We start from the raw sequence: 21983 nt of genomic DNA, 5'->3' as shown, positions 1-21983 counted from the left end.
GACGCAGAATGGGCATTGCTTGGGGTGCAGGTCAAGCAGAGGGAAAAGGGCGCCTGGGGGATGGCTTCGGGAAGGCTAGTGAGCCTCACTACCATGGCTAGCCTTGCTGCTTTTAAAACTACATAGCTACCAGTATCTTGCAGTATGCACAAGTCCTTGTATGCACTAGAGACCGTACTCGGATGCGCTCCTCGGTACCTCGTATATACCTCGCGACATGGCTTGATGGCCATCTCAGCGGAGAAGCTGCAGCAGGGTCTCGCCTATTAGGACAAAATATTTGATAGCCCCGTCGTTAATTGGCGACTTCGTCTGGCAAGTAGCTGATCAAGCAACCAACTTCGTGAAATCGATTTGGCGTGCGGAGTGATTCGGATTGTGAGCTGGTAAGGGTGGTAAGGGTAGTAAGGGACAATCGTGGTCCCGTGGATGACGCCCGCCGAGGTGGTGAGACGTATTTATTAACCTGCAGGTGCGACGCCCTATTAACTGCCACCTGCGTACCGAGTATTCCACTTTCACCCATCAAAGGCATTGCCGTTGCCATTACCTGCGCTTGACTTGGATGAGCCGAATTCTCTCTTCAGTTCCCCTCCGATACAGCGCCTGTGACCACAGTTCGACATGGCTCTCAATCTGGAGAAGCAACTGCGCTTTGTGAGCACGCTGCGGCCCCTCTGCCCGCAATCCCACTGACCATTTTCCCGCAGTACGGCGCCTACCATCATGACCCTGTACGGTTCGAGGTATCTGCTCGAGATGGAAAAAAAAGACTGATGTGCACTCAGGTCAACATTGGCATACATATGGTCGGAGTTCCCGTTATTCTATGGACTACGTTTCTCTTGGTAAGAGACAGACCGTCCATCCGAAGAGCATGACGGCTGACCTTGTGCCAGTTCACAAACTCGGGTACACTGATTCAATTGCCTCAATCCATGACCATCCCCAACCTCGAGCTGAACGCCGGCACCCTCTTCTGCCTATGTTACTGCGGATTATACATATTACTCGAGCCGGTCGCGGGGACGGCCTTCGCCGCATTACTTCTCGCCGGAACTGCCTACGGACACCACCTCGTCACTGTCCACGGAATGACTGCCAACTTCTGGGCGGGCGCGGCATTTGTGGCAGCGTGGATCGCACAATTCATGGGCCATGGTGTGTTCGAAGGACGTGCTCCTGCTTTGCTGGACAACATCTTCCAGGCATTTTTCTTGGCCCCGCTCTTTGTCTGGTTAGAGATCCTGTTCGCGCTTGGTTACAGGCCAGAACTGAAGAGCCGGGTGGACAAGATGGTGGTGCAGGATATTGCCAAATATCGCGAGGTGAAGGCGCAGAAGGCGAATGGGCAGGCGAACGGATCTGCTGTCAATGGTCACACCAAGCAATCATAGTCGTACCACTGGTTGGCTCTGGAACGACAACGGGGGACGGATGAATTGGGGGGTGGTGGTGATGGTGGCGGTCCTCGAGGTCGACGACCTCTATAACGACATTCGATTTACTGAGCGCATTCAGGGTATACGACGACGCTATTGATTCCCCTCCGGCATTTTCCATGATGAGCGGCGACATGCTATTCGGTTGGAGTCACGAGAGTTATTTTGGCTGTGTATATGTGGCTGGAGGAAATTCTAACATCCCTCGAGCTCTCTTCAACATCTGAACTAGTGGACCATCTAAAAACGTAGATTTTACTTCTAGATACCTTGAAAAAGTATACCTGTCTCTTCACAACTCTCGTTCGTAACCTGCTCGCTCTTGAATCCCTAGTATCTCCGCCTTTCTACACCGGAGTTGCCAAGAAGCTGCCAAGAAGCGCTCGGTGTCGGTTACCTCCAAAGTCGTCTTTAGCCGCCAAGCCCTGGCATGCCCCGGCTTTCAGGCCCGAGGTACCTACTGCATCTGTGATTACATCTTCATCTTTCATCGCATCATCGGTATGCTCACTGCTTATACCCCTGTTGCCAATGCCAAGGTAAGTCTGATCTGGTATTCCATTCCTATGCGCATTGAATGCGTTTCTGAGCTCATCTGAACAATCAACTCGACCAGACTTATCAAGCTAACTACGTGCTGCAGCCAGAGCCAGAGTTCGGGTCCAGGTAGTTCATCTTCAAAACCACGACATCAGCCGCCCAGGAAGAGATTTAAATTTCGTCATGCTGGCACCAGCCTTTACGACCTCACTTTTGACCGCAATCAAACCTGGGTTGATAGCATAAAGGACGGTAGATATGCCCTGAGAGACAAGTGTTTTCCGCTTCCGTCAAAATCACTGCCTCAGAGAGCCGGCTTCCCTGTTGCTTACCAGAATCTTACGAGCAGGATCGCTTAGATTCATTGACCAAGGTCCCCGCCTACGCTTCGAGAGTAAGAGTAATAGTACCGATGCATATGACCTGAACCTTGGAGATCGCCCTGGAACTGGACATACCACTCTTGAAGGATCAGAACGGCAACGAGAAATCTCTTCAGCTGCTTTGGACGACAACCACGCTCTCTCTCTGGCCGTGTCTCGCTTCCACGCTGGATCCGGCCTTCCATCGACGATCGGCAAAGAGCACACATTGAACATTACTGCAAACACTCTTTCATACCGTGAAATACCTCCGCGTCATACTGTGACCAATCCCCTTGGCGCAGAGGCGCCGCTTCTCCCCAGTCATGACATCAATTTTTGCGGCTCAAGCTCGCCGACACAATTCGTGTGGCCTGTCGCCTTCGAGGCCTACCACTGCGCATCCTTGATGCACTTCTTCGTTGAACGGTTGGCCCCTATGGTATGCGAAAATCAAATTGCCATTCCCCATTGTGGCAATGTGCAATGCTAAGAACGCCAGGCCGATATTGGCGATCCTTTTCGACACGGTGCCTTGTCGGTTCCTCGTAGAGCACGGAACTGTCCACCATTGTTGAATGCAGTACTCACTAGTGCCGCAATAGCCATGTTCTCATCGACTGCATACCGCACGGATGACGGCGTCTGTCAATATCGTGGCGTATCCCTGCCATCGCTGACATACGCAAAAATCTTACAACATCATACCATCTGCGTCACTAATCTACTCGACCTTTGCAATAACTCTGCTTTTGTCGAGGATGAGAATTTGTTGGCTGCTCTCGTGAGTTTGAGGTTTCACGAAGAGATGGATAGGTATCAAACGGGGGAAGATAAAGAGAGGCTTCTCAGCTCTCTGCGTTTCGTCTTGAATGTGCAAACGAAAATTGTCCAGCATGAGACCGGCTATGAACCACCAAGACACGGTGCTAGCGTGCAGCCCGCTTCGTGGGCACTGGGATATTTGAAGAGCTTCAGACATTCACTGTTTCGCAATGCTCTTAGACAGGAACTAACGGCAGCATATCTGACGCAGCGCAGCGTCCAATACCCGCTCGAATTATGGACTGTCCTTGACACTCTCGAATCACCTGATGATGAAGATGTAATCTGGTCAGATCGACACTTGCTTCACTGCGCACGTGTACTCAACTTCTGCTATGGGTCTGGTGAAGCCGGTGAACCGAGCGGCAAGGAGAGATGGGAAGAGCTGAAAAACTATGAAACACGCTGGCAAGAACAAATGCCAACATCCTTCCTCCCTCTACTTCAGGGCGAGCCAAGCATCGAATCCGGCCAGCTTCTCTACCGTGTTTGGTATTTATCGCCCCTGCACTTGACCGCGGTACAATTCTTTGAACTCTCCCGGATCCTTCTTTTAGTCTTGGATCCTAGTGTACCACGCCTGGGTCCGCGTGCGGTCGCCGCACGGCAACAAATGTCTCGCGAAGTTCGACGTATTGTCCTACATCTCTGCAGCATGGCCGCGTCATACCCAGAGTTGACACCGGCTTGGGTTCAAGCTTCGATGGCGATCTATATTTGCGGTGAATTTTTCACTGTCCGCCATGAGCAAGAGGTACTCTTGCGTGTTCTGCATCGTCTTGAAAAGAATCATGGCTGGCCAACCTCCCAGAACGCGGCCAGGCTTAGGGAGATATGGAATTACGATGCAGGCAGAAAAGCTTGTTGATATCTGGTTGCTTCTTGATCACAATTTCAACAAGTTCTTGTTGCACTCCTGACCTCAATCTAAACCAATGTTCGGGATATCTCATGTGAAAGGGAGGACTGTTCATGGCCTCAATCGCAACTTTCGCATCGAATCTTTTAGAAATTTGAACCTTCAATGACAGCTACCGTAAATTGGCGGGCAAAAATTAGTGAGAGTAGCTCGGGGCCAGGCGGTGCCCCCAATCTTTAGACTTTCTGCAGCATGCACGGAGTCCAAGTTGGCAATTTTTCTGGACTAGGCAATATTACTCTAAGTAGTCGCAGCTCGACCACCCGCTGCGAACTCGGGCTTGTCAACACGGGTAGACTTTTGCTTTCCCCTGAACAAGTCTGTCCATTGCAGCTCCTCTAAACCTTCAATGCTTCGTTGGGTGAGTGTTTGGACGGTCTGAAGCCTAGATTCAGCTGGATACTCGAAGCCCACTTTGGGTCGTGACCATCTACTTTCAGTGTTGGGCAGCAGTTTTTCTCTCGGTATCGTTCTTTGCTTCGAGTTGTTCGTACTGATGATCACCTCCGGGAAGATTTGCGCGATAGGTTCAAGTTTTCGGCTTGTACTCTCCCAATGAAGTGGAAGCGCCAGGACCACCATCGGAATCCAGAATCTGCTCGGGCTTCATGACTACGTCACCTTCACGAGGTCTATATGTAGGGACCTTGATTGTCAGGTCGCCGTCCTTCACGCTCCATTTCGCCCAATTTCTTTATCCTCTACAGTAACTTGGCACATTAGCAGACACTAAATATTAGCCAACACTCTTTGTCATTCAATATGGGAAGGATCCCTCATGGCGACAGCAACATCTGCCAGAGACCTGCAAACATTACTACTGTCTTGTTAGGTGAATACCGAATCGACGGTTTCGTTGCGGACTCTGGCGTGGCAAATTACCTCGGTGTGCCTTATGCTGAAATACCGGCTCGCTTTCGACAAGCACGACGGATTCAAAGCTCTAAGCTTAAAGGTACTTATGATGCCACCAGGTATGGGCCCATATGTCCTCAAAATGTTGATGTACCGCGCAAGTGGCGGGACCACCTCTACCAAGGCATCGTAACATCGGATGCTTTGTCTGCATCTGAGTTTGAGTGTTTAAATTTGAACATATATGCACCCATCGAGCGGGCAGGACAACCATTGCCTGTCTTTGTATGGGTTCACGGTGGCGGCTGGGTTGTTGGTGATGGGGGACCAGAGTACGGTAATGTGACCTCTCATCCCGTCCCACTAGCAGCAAATCCGTCCGCAGAGACTAACTCTTTCTCCAGACGGAAATTTCCTAGTACAGCACTCCTCGAAGTTGGGCTTGCCTTTCATCTATGTCGCTCTCAATTACCGACTCGGCTATTTCGGCTTCTCCTATTCCAAAGAGCTGAGAGCGGAGGCAGTTGCAGCCGGCGAAGTTCCATTTGCTAATGTCGGACTTCATGACCAACGTTTGGCATTGATGTGGGTAAGTCAAAATGAACTTACTTGAGCAGAATTCTTGCACGAGTCACTTAATGATTTTTTGGTTAAGGTCCAAGGGAACATTCATCACTTTGGGGGAGACGCAAGCAACGTGACCATCGCTGGAGAGTCAGCCGGCGCATGGTCGGTGCTGGCTCATTTACGCTCGAATGTGCCCCTCTTCCGTCGTGCCATGATTATGTCCGCCCCTTCTCTAGCCCCTCAAGGAGCTGAGGGGGCTCAACGCGACTTCGACAGCCTCCTCGCAGTTTCAGGTCTTGATGCAACGGCGTCAGATCGTCAGAAGTTGGATTGGCTGAGAAACCTGAGCGTTGATTCCCTTCTGAAGGTTTCTCCCCCTTCTCTTATCTTCCCAATATGGGATCCTGAATGGTTTAGTCACGAGGATAGTTCACTACCACTGGATAAGATCGGCGATTTTCCGAATTGGTGTGACGGTATCATTGTTGGCTGGACCAAGGACGAGACTGCGTTGTTCGGGATGGTGCGCGGCTGGAACCTCTGGTCCATTGATATGATCCGAAATGCTATCCGACTCGCCATACCGGACATGAGCCTGGCTGATGAAGTTCTCAGGGTTTACAACATTATAAACACCCCACAAGACGTCAAATCTGCTCTAAAGGGACTAATCCAGTTTACCAGCGATGGTTCCTTTGGCTCCTTGATGGAGTCAATGAGATCTTACACCGCCACGCCAATTAGCATTTATCGATTCGATCAAGTCGACCCTTTCGAGCATAGTCCCTTCCTCGGATATGCATATCATGCACTAGACAACGCTTTCATCTGCCGACTTCCGGCTGTTGCAGGAGCTGAAGCTCCAAAGCAGCTTCGAATTACAGCAGACGCTTATACCAAGTCAGTTTGTGAATTCGTCCACGGTAGACAGCCGTGGGTGTCTTCGGGTTCGTCCCAAAAGATCCAGTCTTTCAACGGCTTCCTGACCGGACTGGTTGAATGGACAGGGTTCCCCCAGTGGAACGCGTTAGCCACCACGGCAGATCATGCAGCCATGCTCAAGCGAGGCGCACGTGCACTGATGTCAATGAAGGCGGAGCAGCTATGCTAGCACTAGCGTTATTGCTTTGTAGTGTTGCTGCAAGGGAGAGATTTCTAGAGTTCTCCATAGTATTTGCTACTTCATTTTGTCTCTGTTGCGAGTTATGATGACTTTCTTTGACGATTCCCCTTTTAAGAAGGCCAATGCCGTCTCGGGAACGCCAATCTGGCAATCTGTCTCTTTTCTAAACAACGACCGCTGGTGGCGTGAAAATTTGAAATCGGCGGCAGAGTTTAAGAGAACTCTTCTGTCTACAGGTAAATTTGTACATCAGCGGCCAGGGACACTCTGAGAGAAGGTAAGTTACATAGAAGGATAATAAAATGCAATTGTTGAGACATTTCCAGCACAACACTGTGCACCTTCGCGGTCTTTGGACTGCATTCGATTTCTGTTGAGGGACATAGACATGGATAATTTCCCGTCAGTTTAACGCCACCTTGATCCCTTGAAGCTCGGCAAGGGTACTACTTCTTTGTACGGTGGGTATTAGGGGAGGGGGGTCGGCTATTGACGTTTAACCCTTGATGCACGTCACGGTACATCCTCCAATCATTGCTACGTGAGGGAACCTCTTCGAGTGCTCCCAGGCCGGTAATGCCTGCATTCACGATCATTGCGGACTAAATGGTGGTCCATCAGATGACTCCTATCCTAAACCCTATACCGCGTAGACAGCTCTGTTAAACGTCCTCAGATCTTCCCTCAGCAGACAGAGATCATCTATAATTTCGTTTTGGACATCCCTCATCAGTTCAACTCAGCTACCCACTTTAATCCTCATATAACTCTCCCAGTGAGATAAACTCAGTTGGCAATGAGTCCTGTGGTGAAGCAGGCAGTCTGCAATGCCGAGCGGCTCCAATTGCGTCTCCTGCAAACAGATCAATACCTTGAGGCCAAGAAGCATATGGTGCATTATTGGGCATGTAGCTCCCGCGAACAATACACCCAGTTGGAGCGTGAAGGGAAAGGAGTGTTCGATCTCCCGACTTATGATCCAGAAGCCTTTGAAATTTTGGTGCCCTCGTCCTTCGGAGATCACAGTGTTCCCCTACGTGTGATTCAACCCAGAGGGAAGCAAGCTAGAGGGGTATTCCTTTTCATCCATGGAGGTCAGTTTGCGCTTCTATGCTAATATTATCCCCGAGGCACGCAGCACGTTACTGACGAAATCGCAAATATAGGAGGCTTTGTCATCGGCTCGGCCGCTTTACACGATAATCTCCTTCGCGACCTGGCCGAGCGGACAAATTTGATCCTGGTATCTGTGGAATACCGCCTCGCTCCGGAATTCAAACTGCCCGCAGCTGCGGATGACTGTCTCGACGCAGCGGTGTATCTTCTGTCTGACGACGCGAGGGGGAAGATCGGTCACACGCTACAGTTCATAGGTGGCGAGTCCGCCGGGGCGTACCTGACCGTCCAGACCACTCTGCGTCTTCGCGACGAAAAGAACATCGACGTTGGCACGGCCCTTGCCGGCATTGTGCCGACCTATGGTATCTTTGACCTGTCGCTTTTACCCGGCGTTCGTCTAGGAAGAGAGAAGGTCGGCGATGCTCCTAATAAACAGGGTGAGAATTTCATGTGGTTGTCCTTACCAGCGGACGTTTTTGGCTCATTGGACGAGATCAAGAAATCCGAGTGGTCTCCTCTCTACAACTTCAATCTCAGAGGCCTACCACCAGCCACGTTTGGGGTTGGCGCTGAAGACCCCTTGATTGATGACAATATCTTGATGGCCGCGAAGTGGGAACTCGCCGGCAACGAAGCGGAACTCATTGTATACCCTGGGTCGCCGCACGGTTATTTGGTTGTGGACCTAGATGTGACCGCGGAGGCAATTGATGATATTGTCAAGTTTGTGAAGGCGCGGTTAACTGGAGAAAGCTTTCTATGAGAGCGAAGTTGGGATGTGTGTTGTCGAAATACTTCTCCAGTTCTGAGTTTGCAGTACACCGAGGGGTCGCAGAAAGCCTATTTTAGACGTTGAAGATGATAAATGACGCTGGAGGCTACGTGACCTCATTAAAGTCTCTATCTAAATTCCAATCAGCTCCTAGTCCTCTTAGGCATGTTCAAACGCTGTAAGGATACGTTGGAAGATTCCTACAAGCTGGTGACAAAGTTGCGAGCCTTAGGAGGGATTGCCATTATATGCCTTTCTTTCTTGGGAAGACCCCCCCTTGTCTTCACTGGTAGGCCTTTTCGCAAAGTATTTCGGTCCTCTCCAGAATGGGCATAGACATTCCTCTGCCAGCATGCTGCAAATCAACCGATTCTCAGTCCTCCTGCAAGTTATGAACACATTTAGACACCCTGGTTGATATTACAGAAGCAAGTTGAGGTCTTGAAGGACAGTGATCGATTGGGGCAAAACTTTGACTCGTGGGATCTTGAAGAAGGATCTCTGTCGGTTTGGGTAACAGAGAGGATCGATGGGTGCACTGCCAGCCTTTGGGTCGAGGATATCGAACCGGCTGATCAAAACTCTTTGGTCTGTAGCAGGCTGACTTCCCAACATGAACGCCAACGCCTACGGAGGACAGAAGGATGGAGTCGGAGTCCACTGGCAGAGTTTTGCCAGGCGGAATCTCGAGTTCAGACACCGACTCTTGAGCCAGAAACAGCAATATTTCCTTATCAGGTAAGCCGACTAGCGTCCAAGCTCCGACACGAATAGGAATACGTAGATAATTGCCGGTAGTCATGTATTGGGTAATTTTGTAGATATCGGCTCCCGCTATTAAGTGCGGCCTAACCTAGGTTTCGGCGCACTTCAAGTACTGTGCCGACTTGGAACATCGCTAGCCAGTTAGGTCATGCCGCAGAAATTGAAGACGAGCCTTAGAGCTTTTGTGGTTCATTTACCGGTATAACACCCGACTGGCTCTTTAACTTCTCCAGGAAAGGCTATGTCGAATCGTGGGGACTCCAGGAAAGCTAGGTCGGCAGAGGAGGGCATCAGACGCCCTCGCTGCAGTCGAGGCCAAACAATTCATCCCAACGCTGGAGCAGCATCAGACGACTGGCTTCTCTACTTCCCCGGGACAAACCCAGGCATCAGCTGGGGGAAATTTCCCCGGTTCTCACCGCGCCTCGTCTCAACCCTCGGGGCGCTCTATACCGCAAAGTTTATAAAGACCTCTGAGTCTGTATAATGGGATCTGAAAGCGCAGCTTCGATCTGGTCGGCTTGAGCTGGAAGTCAGACATCATGGCAGAACAGGCATCTACTATCGCCACAGCGCCCAAAATGGGATTCTGGAAAAGAAATTGGAAGGTCTGCGTCTATTGTTTCATTGCGTCTTTTGCGGCGACAGCATTCGGGTTTGACCAAGGCACCGGTGGAGGTTTTCTTGCCATGCAACAGTACGTACAGATACAGTATCTACAGAGCTACAATACGCTGACAGCCTCCGGTTTATAGATGGCTCAAGGACTTCGGTTATTATGACTCAGAAGAAGGTGTCTACAGTATCACGGCTGGCTCTACCACCGCCATGAATGGAACACTCTGCGGATCCGCCTTTCTCGCAGCCCTGGTCTCTGGCAGGATTGGCTCACAATTTGGCCGGAAGATTGGTCTCATCCTCTGTGGCGCCGCCGGACTCATCGGATCTGGCATTAGTATGATACCTCACTATGGCGCTCTGATCGTCGGCAAAGTATTCATCGGAATTTCTATGGGCTTTGCAGGCAACTTTGCAATCACCTACTGGAGCGAGACTGCACCTGCGCAGATTCGAGGCCTTATTGTCATCATGTACCAATTTAACATCAACCTCCCCAACTTTATCGGCGCCTGTGTTGACCAAGGGACGTATCTGCGGACTGACCGGTGGAGCTATCGCATCCCTCTCTTCGTGACCATGTTTCCGCCTCTGGTGCTGGTAACCCTTGTGTGGTTCATCCCTGAATCCCCAAGTAAGTGACGATACCTTGCTCGGTATAATGACTGCGGGTGCTTATGTGAATTCAGGATGGCTTGTGACCCGTGACAAGTACTCCGAGGCAAGAACGTCCCTGGTGAAAATCCGTGGCAAGTACGCACGGGATGACGAGCTCGATGCAGAAATGAAAGAAGTCATCGCCTTCACAGAGCTTGAAAGGTCTTTGGACGCGTCGACATCGTACCGTGAATGCTTCTCTGGCACCAATCGACGACGAACCCTCATCGGTATGCTATGCATGGGAGGTCAACATATGCAGGGTATTGCATTCATCTCTGGGTAAGCTCTGCCACTCGCTTTGGTATTTTCGAAGTCTGACAGACCTGTCAGGTATTCGACATATTTCTTCAGTCTAATCGGGTTCAACGATGCTTTCGTCATCACCGTTATCATCAACGCCTGCCAGGTTGCGGCAGTAATTTTCGCCTTCATTGCAGTGCGATTCATCGGCCGTCGCATTCTTCTCATTGTTGGCGCGGGAGTATGCGCTGCATCCATGTTCCTCTTCGCCATCGTCGCCCAAGCTGCTCCGGGCAGTGACGCGGCGAACAAATGCATCGTCGCATTTATCTGCATCTACGTCTTCAGCTTTGCGGCCACCTGGGGTTCAATTGGTCCGATTGTGACCGGTGAGGTTCCTTCCAACCGCCTCCGATCGAAGACAGTTTCTTGCGCTCTTTCTACCAACTGGTTCGGGGCTCTCCTTGTTATTACCTCTATTCCCTACTTGATCAACAAGGACTATGCCAATCTGGGGACCAAAGTCGGTTTCATATTCGGCCCACTTGCAACTATCGTATTCATCCTGGCCATTTTCTTCCTCCCTGAAACGAAAGACCGTTCCTTGGAGGAAATTGACGAAATGTTTATCAATGTATGCTTCAATATCTCTTTTGGGATGCTTAGGTTGGCTGACTCCTTTCCAGCGCGTTCCCACGCGAAGGTTCAAGTCTTACATATGCACGAAAGAGGCAGCCGGCGTCGATATCATGGGGAAGGCTGGTGTTATAGAAGTTGAGGATGTGAAGAAAGTGTGATGAAGGCATGCTTTTCTCAATATGCAGGCCAGAGGAGCATACAATGGTATGATAAGGGTCCATTATTGCTGGAATCGGGGAGTGTTGAAGTTTGAAGTGAACACGCTGGGTAATAGCACCCGAGGTATCAACACCACGGTATCGCTGCCCAAGTCTGCACAAACTCAACTATACTCGCCATTCCTTTCTGTCAATTTGACTGAGACCATGAGTCGCTCGCTGCCGCCCGAATATTGCCTAGCAGCGTCGTTGTACATATCAGATAGATTGACCACTGTTTGGCGGCGGCCCGAACCCGAGAATTCAATTTAAATCAATCTGAAAACAAGGAGATGCAATACCAGTTCCGCATGCTCGCACCAACTATTAAAGTGGTGCAATCATGAATGTCATGCAGAGGCTGAGAGGCAAAAGTTGGAGCTCGATATCCGCAGGTCTTCAGACGAGGGAGGACTGTCGTGACCGTCTTTACATGTCTTGGCATGTGAAGAACGGGAAAATCTGCCTCACTGCATCTAGCCCGCTGTGACGGCAGGGAGGCCAAGACATGTAAAGACCGTCACGCTAGTTCTTCGGCCACGGACAAGCCATGGGCAGGACTAACCCTCGTAGCACTGCCAGCCCCTGTGTAATTTACCGAACGAGTACTCAGTACTCGGTATAATATAGTCAGACAGACCCCCATGGTCCTATGAGAATCCATCATATTTTCCATTGAACCAACATCTGTGATCTGAACAGAGTCAAATTCTTCGACAGCGATGAGTGACCGACCATCGCCATCGCTATCGTGACATTTTCTGCTCAATCTCTTGCTCTTTGCGTGCTTAGCCACTGTCTATGATTCTCTCCAAGAAAGGCTAATATATTCTCTAGCTTGCAGGAAATTCTGTCAACAACCACAAAAGCTTCCAGCAGTCCACTTTTACAACGATCCTTATTCACTCTACCCATCCTCGGTGACTTCTCACTCTCGCCCAAAGACACTGCTTATTCTATCCTCCTCCATCCTCAAACGGTGCCGGTACTCTCCTCATCCGACTTCTTCAAGCCCGATTTCGTCCCATGCGTATCACTTGCGAAACTAGTCGGATACCCGATAAATAATATCAGTCATAAGCGAAGATTTCCTCATATCTTGCCACCTATGGCATCCGAAGATATTCAGTGTCTATCTATCGCCGATAAGGGGAGCACCCAGCATAAAGGCACGAAAATCTAGCCATCCACAACACTTTCATCCGTCGTTCGGTAGTCCTTCTTGCATTGAAAATCACGGCCAGATTTGTATGTGGATTGGCGTTTGTGTGCTAATTTCAAGAAATATAATGGTCAAGACCGGTCCGTATGTTCCCTTCACTGAAAGGGCAACCATAAAATTTATCGCGAACACTTCTACTCCAAGGTATACTGCTCTTTCGTCCACAAGAATCGCGCCTACATTATGATGGAAAGGAACCATGGTGATGACATACCAACGGTATGGAAGAAACAATCCGAAGAGTCTTGTGAGAAAGTCTTCGAACAATTAAAGCATATGGTCCAAAAGATGCGCTCGCTGAAACCGCCAGCCCAGACAAGAGTCGAGAGCTGGAGCGGCGGATCATTACGTGACTCTCGGAATCCACGCTCCTGTTCTTGTTTCGGCCCATTTAAGACGATCCAAGATTTTTATGTTTGGCTTCGGGACGCTGTAAAGCTATCCGAGGCTGAAGACCGAGAAAACGACCGGGACCGCTAAGATGTTTGTGATATGATGACCACCCAGGATAAATCATGGGCACCACCAGTTTTCACCCATGCCACTTTTAATATCCTGCTCCGTGGAGACCGGGTTGTTGGTCTGGTTGACTGGGAATCGTCCGGATGGCTTGGTAGCCTGACGAGAACAGAGTGGCAGAATTCAATTCCTAAGCTCCTTGAGCCATTCCCCAAAGAGCTTAAAATGGAGGCTATCCGTCAAAAGTGGTGGGCAGAGTTCTAACTGTAAATATAATGAGGGCGGCCGGAGCTCAACGGATATAAAATATCATTCTTAGGGGTGAGTCGTCTCACCTATCGTGTAGAAATCGTGATATCGTACCCTGAGTAACTGCCGGCATTTTCTAGTTAGACATTTGAGGTATTATCTCTCTATCCGTCAATAAATCCAAAGTTGGCTTAGGTCTCAAGAGGATCGCCGAGTCGCTGAAGCGACCCTGAGCAGTCTTTTCCGTAGCGTAACGCCTTACGGTGTGTTACATTTACTGCTAATCTAGCACTGAAGACCTGACTATCCTATCATCCTTTGCTATGTATGGCCGCCAAAGCATTTACGCACCAATCCAATCCGGATCGTTCTGAACTATAGAGATGCTCCAAGGGATTCCAAGAAGACATTTCTAAATTCTCGGCCTTCCCAATCAGAAAACGGACGAGAAGGGGGTTGGTGCTGTGAACATTTTGCACCATGAGCTCCTCGTATTCCTGTAGGGCGCTGGGTCCAGTTGGATTGAAGTCAGGTTCTTGACATGGCAGCGTCTGTCTGGCACCTGCCGGCCATTTTCTACCTTGGGACCGATCAGGAATGCCCCTGAGATCTACAAATAATAGTATAAGCGGCCGCCGCTGTGATAAAGTAGCGGGTGGGAGCGATGCTCGTTGCTGATGTGGGGTGGAATGACAAGTATCATTGATCCCTTCTCCCCTGGCATCTTTCCTGTTTACGTTAATGCTTTTGCGGTAGTGGCTTGCCAGTGGCTTCTTCAATTCGGATGAGCTACGTCTGCCATGGTACTGGCCCCCAAACAGACTCCGTAACGATATACTTGGTACATGTGTGAGTGGACCGCCTCGCCCGAGGGGGTTGAGCACAAAGCGGCGGCACCACGACTCCGAAAGGAGGATGACACCATGTCAAGCACATGTCTTTGTCTTTTGTTGCCAAGCTTTCAACAGCTACATAAATGTCTCTGGAGAGGCGGTATAAAAAATCTTGCTTCTCGATCTGATGATGCAGCCAGAAGCACGGGTCAACACACTGCTCGAAGAGCCTCTAAAGTGGAGTATTCCCCTCGACAAACCTAAGGCCAAAGGAATTAAATCGCCCGGAGATCGCTCGCTATTGGAACCATGGGTGCACGACAAAGTCGGTGGTTCGAATCCTGTACCTAGGGAGGAAACCGAAACGTCCGTTGGTCCAACCGCGCCCTTTCGAACAACAATTGACAACGGGATAGATGGCAATTGCTACAAGGATCAGAGCGGAGGGATCCGATCTGCAACGGAAGCAGATCAATAATGATTCCATCAACCGATGAAGAGTTCAAGTTGGCCATCCAGGCATTGAAGTCTTCGACCAAGGCGATTGAGCGGCGTACTCGGACTCTCCACGCACAGGATGCTCACCTAAAACACCTCAGGGCCGTTGAGGAGGCTGGTAATGCACGAAAAGCCCGACAAGAGCAATACCTCGATCAAAAGTATGCCGCCAAGGTCCAGCATGTTAAGTTCGCTGTATACTTCCCTCATCCTCTGGCCGCGGCCGAAGATCCAGTCAATTGCTAACGGGTCAACAAGAATGAACAAATTTTCGAAGCTCTCAGGTCAGATCTTCGAGCCGAGTCTGATCGTACTGCCAAAGACGTCAAATCAGCTCCCGCGATGGTCACAGGACTTCTAAACTCAGACGACCGCGTGCTTTCAGAGATCAATGACCTCTTATCCTCCGGCATTCAGCAGGAATGCCCAATCAACCTTGATGCATTAACTGATCGAGTGAACAGGCTTACGCGCGCCTTGCAGTATTTCCGTGCGAAGACAGTCAAAGATCGTCTTGATCGTACGTATCTGGAATCACTCGGCGGCACAGACACTGCCAGTAATGCTCAGGCCGTGGCTGGTGGTACGGTCGATGCCGTTCGAGAAGACCTAGGCTCTCTGTATTCAGAGATCGATGATGTCGTGGGAATGGTGGTGGCTCAGGAACATGGAAACGCACTTCATGCTGCTCTCCAGAGTGTCCGGCGGGTGCGGAAGCAGGACAACCGAAGGCTCAATGAAGAGGTATGGTCCATGGCACTAGTTCATTGATAAATCGAGAACACACTTACATGAAAGCCCTACTTAGGTCTACGCAAAACTTTGCTCTCTTACAGAAACACTTGTCAATGTTTCGAAGAAGCTAGAAAACCTGCAATCTCGACGACTCAGCTTGCACGAATTTGACATGCAACTCAAGTGTTTTGAAACCAGCGCTCGCTCTAATGCAAAGCCAGTAATCGTGCCCGCCGGTGCAGAACCGAAGGATACTGTCGCCCCCGCTGCCCTGACTTTGGTCCAACATCTCGGCCTCTCGTCAGGAAGCAGCGATAGCAAGATATCTGATATCTCGGCAGTTAGGGGCCAACTCGACAACCTCACTTCAACTTTAAGTTGTCAGTCGGCAGGGAACATCCTCCGAATCCTTCAGTTATCGGAACAAGCGGCTGCAAAGGGACGTGTGGCGGTGCGGCGTGCCTCGGATGCAGTGGCGTCGCATGATTCGCATGAGATTGATGTGCGTGAACTGGAGGGGATGATTGCCGCCGCGAAGGCGGAGATGGAAAGAGTAATCACCTGAAACCACAACAAGCACGACTCAATCTGCCGACGAGAACACCTCACAGTCAGTCAGGTGCAAAAGCCTGCGTCGATGAGTAAGACCAATTACCCCTAGAGCACATGCCTCACGGGTGTTGGGCCCGCTCAGTCCCCATGCGCATAGGGCTCATAACGCGTCATTTGATCTGCCTCTCCCTCGGATTCGTGCTCTTGGGGACCTTGCACGTATCCCCGAAGGACTGTAAATGAGCGTGCAGAGCGCAACAAGCATCATTGGCTTAACACAATGCGGCAATTTCTCCTTCTAGACCTGCAGATGGCCCCGACTTCGTGGCTCCAAACAGATGTAAAACAAGGCATTCACTTATTCTCTTGACTGTTGCTTCACTAGTCAATACTGGGCTTAATTGGTTGGACGTTTATCTCTGCGCAAGTGTCCAGCTCACGGCTCTTGCAACGAGTATCTTTTGGAGGGATCTCGTCTGTTGGATGCGTGCGTCTCAGCAATTCAGACGCCTTGACATCAATATCAGATCGAGAATGCGTTGCAGCTTATGAATCCAGCAGAGGGAAAAAGTTTGGTTCGTCATTGACGGGATCTATCGCTAATCACAAACTCTAGTACGGTTCATTCCAAGGATGGTGAGATACGTATGTGCACGCATTGAGCGAACAAGCAACAACGGCGCAAATCGATCCATGATCAAACATCCTCTCTGACTTTTGGCAACACCCGTGGTCTCCCGCTTGTATTCCAGTCGCTCAGCTCCCGCCTCGTTGTCGCCATCGTCCTCTGCTTCTCTTCAGACTTACTCCTGGTAAAGCTCCTCGTCATGGTGAAGAAGCCCTGTCTCAGAGACAGCGCGGCGCTCGCAGCATGGCCGTGGGCGTGGCGTCTGACTTTCATGCCCTCGGTCTCTTCTTCTTCGAACCACCTGGCGGCGCGCTTGACGTACTTCCAGGCCTCCATCCCGCTCACGAAGACGAACACGCAGACGATGGCAGGGGCCCATTCCCAGCTGATCCCCTTGTGTTTGAACACTGACGTGTTCAGGCCGGGGATGTAGACGGCGGGGAACACCGAGAGCGCGCCGATGACCACGGACCAGAAGAGGAACTGGTTCTCCCAGATGTCCTGGAAGAAGGGGAAGGTGCGCGGGTCGTGCGGGTTAATGCGGAACATGCTCCTGCGCAGGGCCTTGAATTCCCACGCCGAGATGAGGATCAGCCAAGTCAGCTCGGCGAAGACGGCTGCGCGGGCCCGGAAGACGACGTCGCACGTGTCGTTATACTTACGGTTGCAGTCCCGCCCCAGCCCGTCGGGGCCGGGCCCGTAGACGATGAAGACGAACGTCATGAGGCAGCACGTCCCTTGAATGGTCCCGTACACAAGCATGTCCGTTATCAGCTCCCAGGTGAAGACACCCTTTTTGTTGTCGTGCGGAGGCCGCTCCATGACGTCCGGCGATGCCTTTTCTCGTCCGAGCCCGAACGCCGGGAACGAGGATGTGAGCATGTTGATCCACAAAATTTGCAAGGGGGATAAGGGAAACACGGAGAAGCCGGTGTCGTCCTGGAATCCCAGGCCGCAGATGAGGAGGATGACTTCGCCGACGTTGGACGTGAGCAGGTGTAGGACGAAGCGCTGGATGTTGTCGAACATCCGGCGTCCTTCCTCCACGGCGTTGACGATGGACGCGAAGTTGTCGTCTGTGAGAACAATGTCGGACGCTGATTTCGCCACGTCGCTGCCGTTGAGACCCATGGCGATCCCTACGTCGGCGAGCTTGAGAGATGGCGAATCATTCACCCCGTCCCCTGTCATGGCTGCAAATTTGTTCCGACGGTGCAGCGCCTCGATCATGCGTACTTTGGTCTCGGGCGCGCAGCGGGCAACGACCAGAGGCAGAGTGGGGAGGGCGTCAATTTCTGAGTCGCTCATCCTGTCGAATTCCGTGGCGGTTTTGACAATTGCAGCGGCCACGTCAGCTGGGAGGCTCCCCATGTTCCTTGGAATGATGCCGACTTCCTTTGCGATTGCAGTCGCTGTCGATGGGTGGTCGCCTGTCAGCATGGACACGGTGATCCCGGCGGTAGTGCAGGCCTGCACGGCGGTTTTGGTCTCAAGGCGAGGTGGATCATATAAACCAGCGAGACCGAGCAGGCAGAGATCCTTCTCAACAAGACTCCGGTCAACGTCCGAGTGTTCAGCGATTTCCATTGTCGTGAATTTCCTTGCGATGGCTAGCACGCGCAGGCCTTGCTCGGCGAGGAACGTCATCTGTTCCAAGATGCCTTCCTTCACTGAAGCGGTCATGGCTTGTTCGTTTTCACCTACACCCACGGCCGTGCACAGGTCGATGATGCGTTCGACTGCGCCTTTGGTAAAGATAATGGAGTGGCCCTCACCGGCCTTGGTGTATACGACCGACATGCGCTTAATAGAGCTGTCAAATGGATACTCCATTTTCTGAGTCCAACCGTTTTCTTCTTCGAGGGTTTTCTTGCCGTGGTTGAAGCGGTGTGAGAAGACTTGTAGAGCAATCTCTGTCGGATCGCCTGCTGTTTTCCACTTCTCTTGCCCATCCTCGGTGACTTTACGAACAGTGGCCAGGTTGCAGAGAGCTGCAGATTCTAGGAACGCTTGGAGTTCTGGCGTGACATCCAGATTCGGTCTGACGGCGTTATTATCCTGTTCCACAGACGCTTTTTCGGCATCTTTCTGCACCACTTTCTCGCTCGGTAAATCGAAAGAGATGCCGGCAGTGCTACGTTTGCGATCGAAGGCTTCTTCTCTTGCTAGTCTTTCTGCTTCGACTTCCTGCCGAGACTTAGGCGCCTTTCCCAGAGTGATGGTGCCTTCAGTGGGGTCAGAGGCGTTGTTTGAATTTTCCACGCTGTAGATGCCGACACCGGGAATGAATGCTTTTCGAGTAACCATCTTTCCCTGGGTAAGAGTGCCAGTTTTGTCTGAGCAGATGTTGGTAACACCACCGAGGGCCTCGAGCGCACTGAGTTGTCGAATCACAACCTTCCGTTTCCGCATCTGCGTCATGCCAACGACCATGGTGATGGTGAGGACTGCAATCAGAGATTCCGGGATAATGGCGATTCCGGTCGAAATGGCATAGATAGCGACCTCGTTCGTGACATTGAATCGGTTGACGCCGAACACAATGATGGCAAGGAGAATGGCGCAACCGAAGAGGACGTACGCTAGTTTGCTGAGCTTGATTTGCAGGGGCGTGCCCCCAGTCAGACCCAGGAACTTGCGGACGCCGTCATATACACGCAGTGCACCGCCCTTGACGGGCTGCATGGGTCCATACTTCTTTCTCGACATGGACCGATTGGGCTTGCGTCGTTTACCCTGCATTGAGGCAGCTATCCCCCCAATGGCTGTCGACATGCCAGTGTAGACCACTACACCGCGGCCCCGCCCCTTTGTGACTGTAGAGGAGGAGTACGCAATGTTGAGCCGATCGCCTAGTCCCAGGTCTTCTTTGGCAGTGCCGTGCTTTGCCTCAAATTCGACTTCTTTGGCAACTGGCAATGCTTCGCCCGTCAAGATGGCCTCGTCACATTCGAGGTTCATGACTTCGAACAGCCGCAAGTCAGCAGGAACAGTGTCCCCTGTCTTGATTGATACGATGTCACCGGGAACCACTTCCGCAGATGGAACGGTCATTTCATTCCCATCCCTAATAACGGCTGCCGAAGGTGAGGAGAGCGAGCGCAGAGCGTCCATTTTCTTCTCGGCCTGGAATTCCTGGTAGAAGCCGATGACGACGTTGAGAACGATGACCGCGGTGATGACAGCCCCTTCAACGAAATCTTCCACGCCGTACGATAGTGCCATGGCGAGCACCAACACCTACACAATACGGACATTCAGCCGGGCTTCAAAAGAATCCACTTGATGTTAGAACATACTAGAATCATGGCATTGGAGATTTGCTTCCCCAGAATGGCGTACCAGGAGACACCTCCATCTCCTTCGAGCCTGTTGGGTCCATATTTCTGTTGGTATTGCTGGACTTGAGCAGAGCTCAAGCCTGAATCGAGCCTTGTCTCGAGGTGAATGATGATCTCATCCGCAGAGAGTAAGAATGGTAACTTCGGATAGTTCTGTTCGGCTCTTGCACCCTTTTTGCCCATATCAGGCGGCGATCGAGAAGATGACTGGGTGCTGAGCAACTGTATTCGAGTCCCACTTCCAGGTGAGTGACAACAATTGTGATGCTTCTAAGTTCTTAAGTCGGATGGGCCAAATGTGGCTGACAAGAGTTCACAAAAGGACAAAGCAATTGTAAGTCTTTCTCAATCCTGGAAAGAGTATGTGGATCCTTCGGATCGGGGGAAGACTGTCTTGTTATATAGAGCTGAGGCGGCATGTTATCAGTGGATTAACTCGGAAGAACCATACCGGTGTCCAAGACTCGCTCCAAAGTTATCCTTGAAGCCAAGAGCCATCAGGGCAGAACGTGGTCTCAGCACACGGCGTCGCGCCCTTGGCATGGATGGTGTCCCAACCCCTCACGGTGGAAAGGTGGCGAGACACAGCTTCTTCTCTCCCATATGTGCGGAATCGGCCAAGCCTGGGCGGAGGTGGAGGCCATTGATAGGGTAACAGAGGGGAACGTCCCAAGAAGTTCCAAGACAGAGGAAACTCCTGTGATCCATAAGAAGATAGGCGGAGCACGAGCTGATGGCTTGGGTTGACGCAATTCCACGTCTTGAGCCTGCTTGAGCCTGTCAGCGAGAGCAGGAAGGAGGAGCCAAGGATTTCTTCTTATTGGCGCCAAGACCCCCTCCCGACTGCTCGGTATGGCCGAGCCGGATTGGCCGGGGCCTGGGACAGAGATGTCCGCAGGGTCGCCACCACAATCGCAGATCAACGATCTGGTTAGCAGGGGATCTTTGCACACGGAATCGACTCTCCGCCACTCTGCTGGAAAACTCCGATCTAATGTTCTCAGGGCCTTGCCAAGCGCCCCATGTGTCTTCCTTGCATACCACATGCTTTCAGCATTCCCGACAAGCGCGAGGCTGCATTGGCAATGGATGCCAAGGAATGCAACGCTTGAAGACTGTCTGGTATCTCAATGCTTGATCGCGTCCATGGAATACTGGAGTATTTTCTCAGTGGTTGTTTGCCAATTCTTGGGAGATCTGCAGGCATCCTCCATGTCAGTTCCGCTACCATCCATTTATTGACCCACTTCTGTGGAAGAATCCCATTCTCATGTGGCCAGGGAGATGCGAGTAGCACAATACGAGATCTCCAGCCGCGCCGCTCGCAAGAACCAGGTACACGAGGTATTTGCAATATAGGGTTATTGGCTAAAGCTCGAGGCCCCGTAGTGCCTGTTAGCGGGGCTGATGCGAGGCGATTGCCTTTTTGTCTGCTGTGGAAAGTGGATGCCTTTCGATAGAAGGCATAATGCATTCCTATTGAAACAACAGTAACTCACCTCTTCACAAGCGGTTAGCAGTCTAGGCAAGAGTACCCAGTAGAGTCCTACCAGTGCTTTTGTCTTGCCTATGTGCCCAATGAACAACTCAATTCCACGGTACGGTACAGTGCACTACATACTAAAGATATTATCCGTGACCACCTTCCTAGTAGGTACTTTGTCAGTGAGATATCAGGTACGGATATGTTGAGCCTGGCTGTGTTGACATTCTCCCATGAAAAGCTTCGATCACTTCGCTCTAGCCTACCACCCCTGACGAAGCCTACATGATCGCCGTCCCGATGTCTCAACCAAGCAGGGTGGGGAAACGAAGAACCAACC

The 21983-nt window shown here is 51.2% G+C and overlaps 7 protein-coding genes across 7 annotated transcripts; 6 read left to right on the top strand and 1 right to left on the bottom strand.

Moving 5' to 3' along the window:
* Positions 1 to 624: 624 nt before the first annotated feature.
* On the top strand, positions 625 to 1397 carry Z519_01016 (uncharacterized protein; the record flags this gene model as incomplete). Its single annotated transcript, XM_016758773.1, has 4 exons — positions 625 to 657; positions 711 to 734; positions 789 to 848; positions 900 to 1397. The coding sequence occupies 4 exons, from the start codon at positions 625 to 627 to the stop codon at positions 1395 to 1397; spliced, it is 615 nt and encodes a 204-aa protein (XP_016624101.1).
* Positions 1398 to 2951: 1554 nt separating this feature from the next.
* Z519_01015 (uncharacterized protein) lies at positions 2952 to 4037 on the top strand (the record flags this gene model as incomplete). The annotated part of the gene is made up of 1 exon (XM_016758772.1): positions 2952 to 4037. One exon carries the CDS (start codon positions 2952 to 2954, stop codon positions 4035 to 4037), a length of 1086 nt encoding a protein of 361 aa, XP_016624100.1.
* An 813-nt stretch (positions 4038 to 4850) lies between these two features.
* Positions 4851 to 6621, top strand: Z519_01014 (uncharacterized protein; the record flags this gene model as incomplete). The annotated part of the gene is made up of 3 exons (XM_016758771.1): positions 4851 to 5280; positions 5348 to 5532; positions 5599 to 6621. 3 exons carry the CDS (start codon positions 4851 to 4853, stop codon positions 6619 to 6621), a joined length of 1638 nt encoding a protein of 545 aa, XP_016624099.1.
* An 808-nt stretch (positions 6622 to 7429) lies between these two features.
* Z519_01013 (uncharacterized protein) lies at positions 7430 to 8515 on the top strand (the record flags this gene model as incomplete). The annotated part of the gene is made up of 2 exons (XM_016758770.1): positions 7430 to 7727; positions 7800 to 8515. 2 exons carry the CDS (start codon positions 7430 to 7432, stop codon positions 8513 to 8515), a joined length of 1014 nt encoding a protein of 337 aa, XP_016624098.1.
* Positions 8516 to 9831: 1316 nt separating this feature from the next.
* On the top strand, positions 9832 to 11604 carry Z519_01012 (uncharacterized protein; the record flags this gene model as incomplete). The annotated part of the gene is made up of 5 exons (XM_016758769.1): positions 9832 to 9986; positions 10045 to 10541; positions 10597 to 10846; positions 10898 to 11441; positions 11494 to 11604. The coding sequence occupies 5 exons, from the start codon at positions 9832 to 9834 to the stop codon at positions 11602 to 11604; spliced, it is 1557 nt and encodes a 518-aa protein (XP_016624097.1).
* Positions 11605 to 14883: 3279 nt separating this feature from the next.
* On the top strand, positions 14884 to 16204 carry Z519_01011 (uncharacterized protein; the record flags this gene model as incomplete). The annotated part of the gene is made up of 3 exons (XM_016758768.1): positions 14884 to 15099; positions 15163 to 15648; positions 15713 to 16204. 3 exons carry the CDS (start codon positions 14884 to 14886, stop codon positions 16202 to 16204), a joined length of 1194 nt encoding a protein of 397 aa, XP_016624096.1.
* A 684-nt stretch (positions 16205 to 16888) lies between these two features.
* On the bottom strand, positions 16889 to 20343 carry Z519_01010 (potassium/sodium efflux P-type ATPase, fungal-type; the record flags this gene model as incomplete). Its single annotated transcript, XM_016758767.1, has 2 exons — positions 16889 to 20059; positions 20119 to 20343. The coding sequence occupies 2 exons, from the start codon at positions 20341 to 20343 to the stop codon at positions 16889 to 16891; spliced, it is 3396 nt and encodes a 1131-aa protein (XP_016624095.1).
* Between the last annotated feature and the right edge of the window lie 1640 nt (positions 20344 to 21983).

Source organism: Cladophialophora bantiana (assembly GCF_000835475.1).
Source record: "Cladophialophora bantiana CBS 173.52 unplaced genomic scaffold supercont1.2, whole genome shotgun sequence".
In the NCBI taxonomy this organism is placed as follows: domain Eukaryota; kingdom Fungi; phylum Ascomycota; class Eurotiomycetes; order Chaetothyriales; family Herpotrichiellaceae; genus Cladophialophora; species Cladophialophora bantiana.
This window is presented reverse-complemented; position numbering and strand designations above follow the sequence as displayed.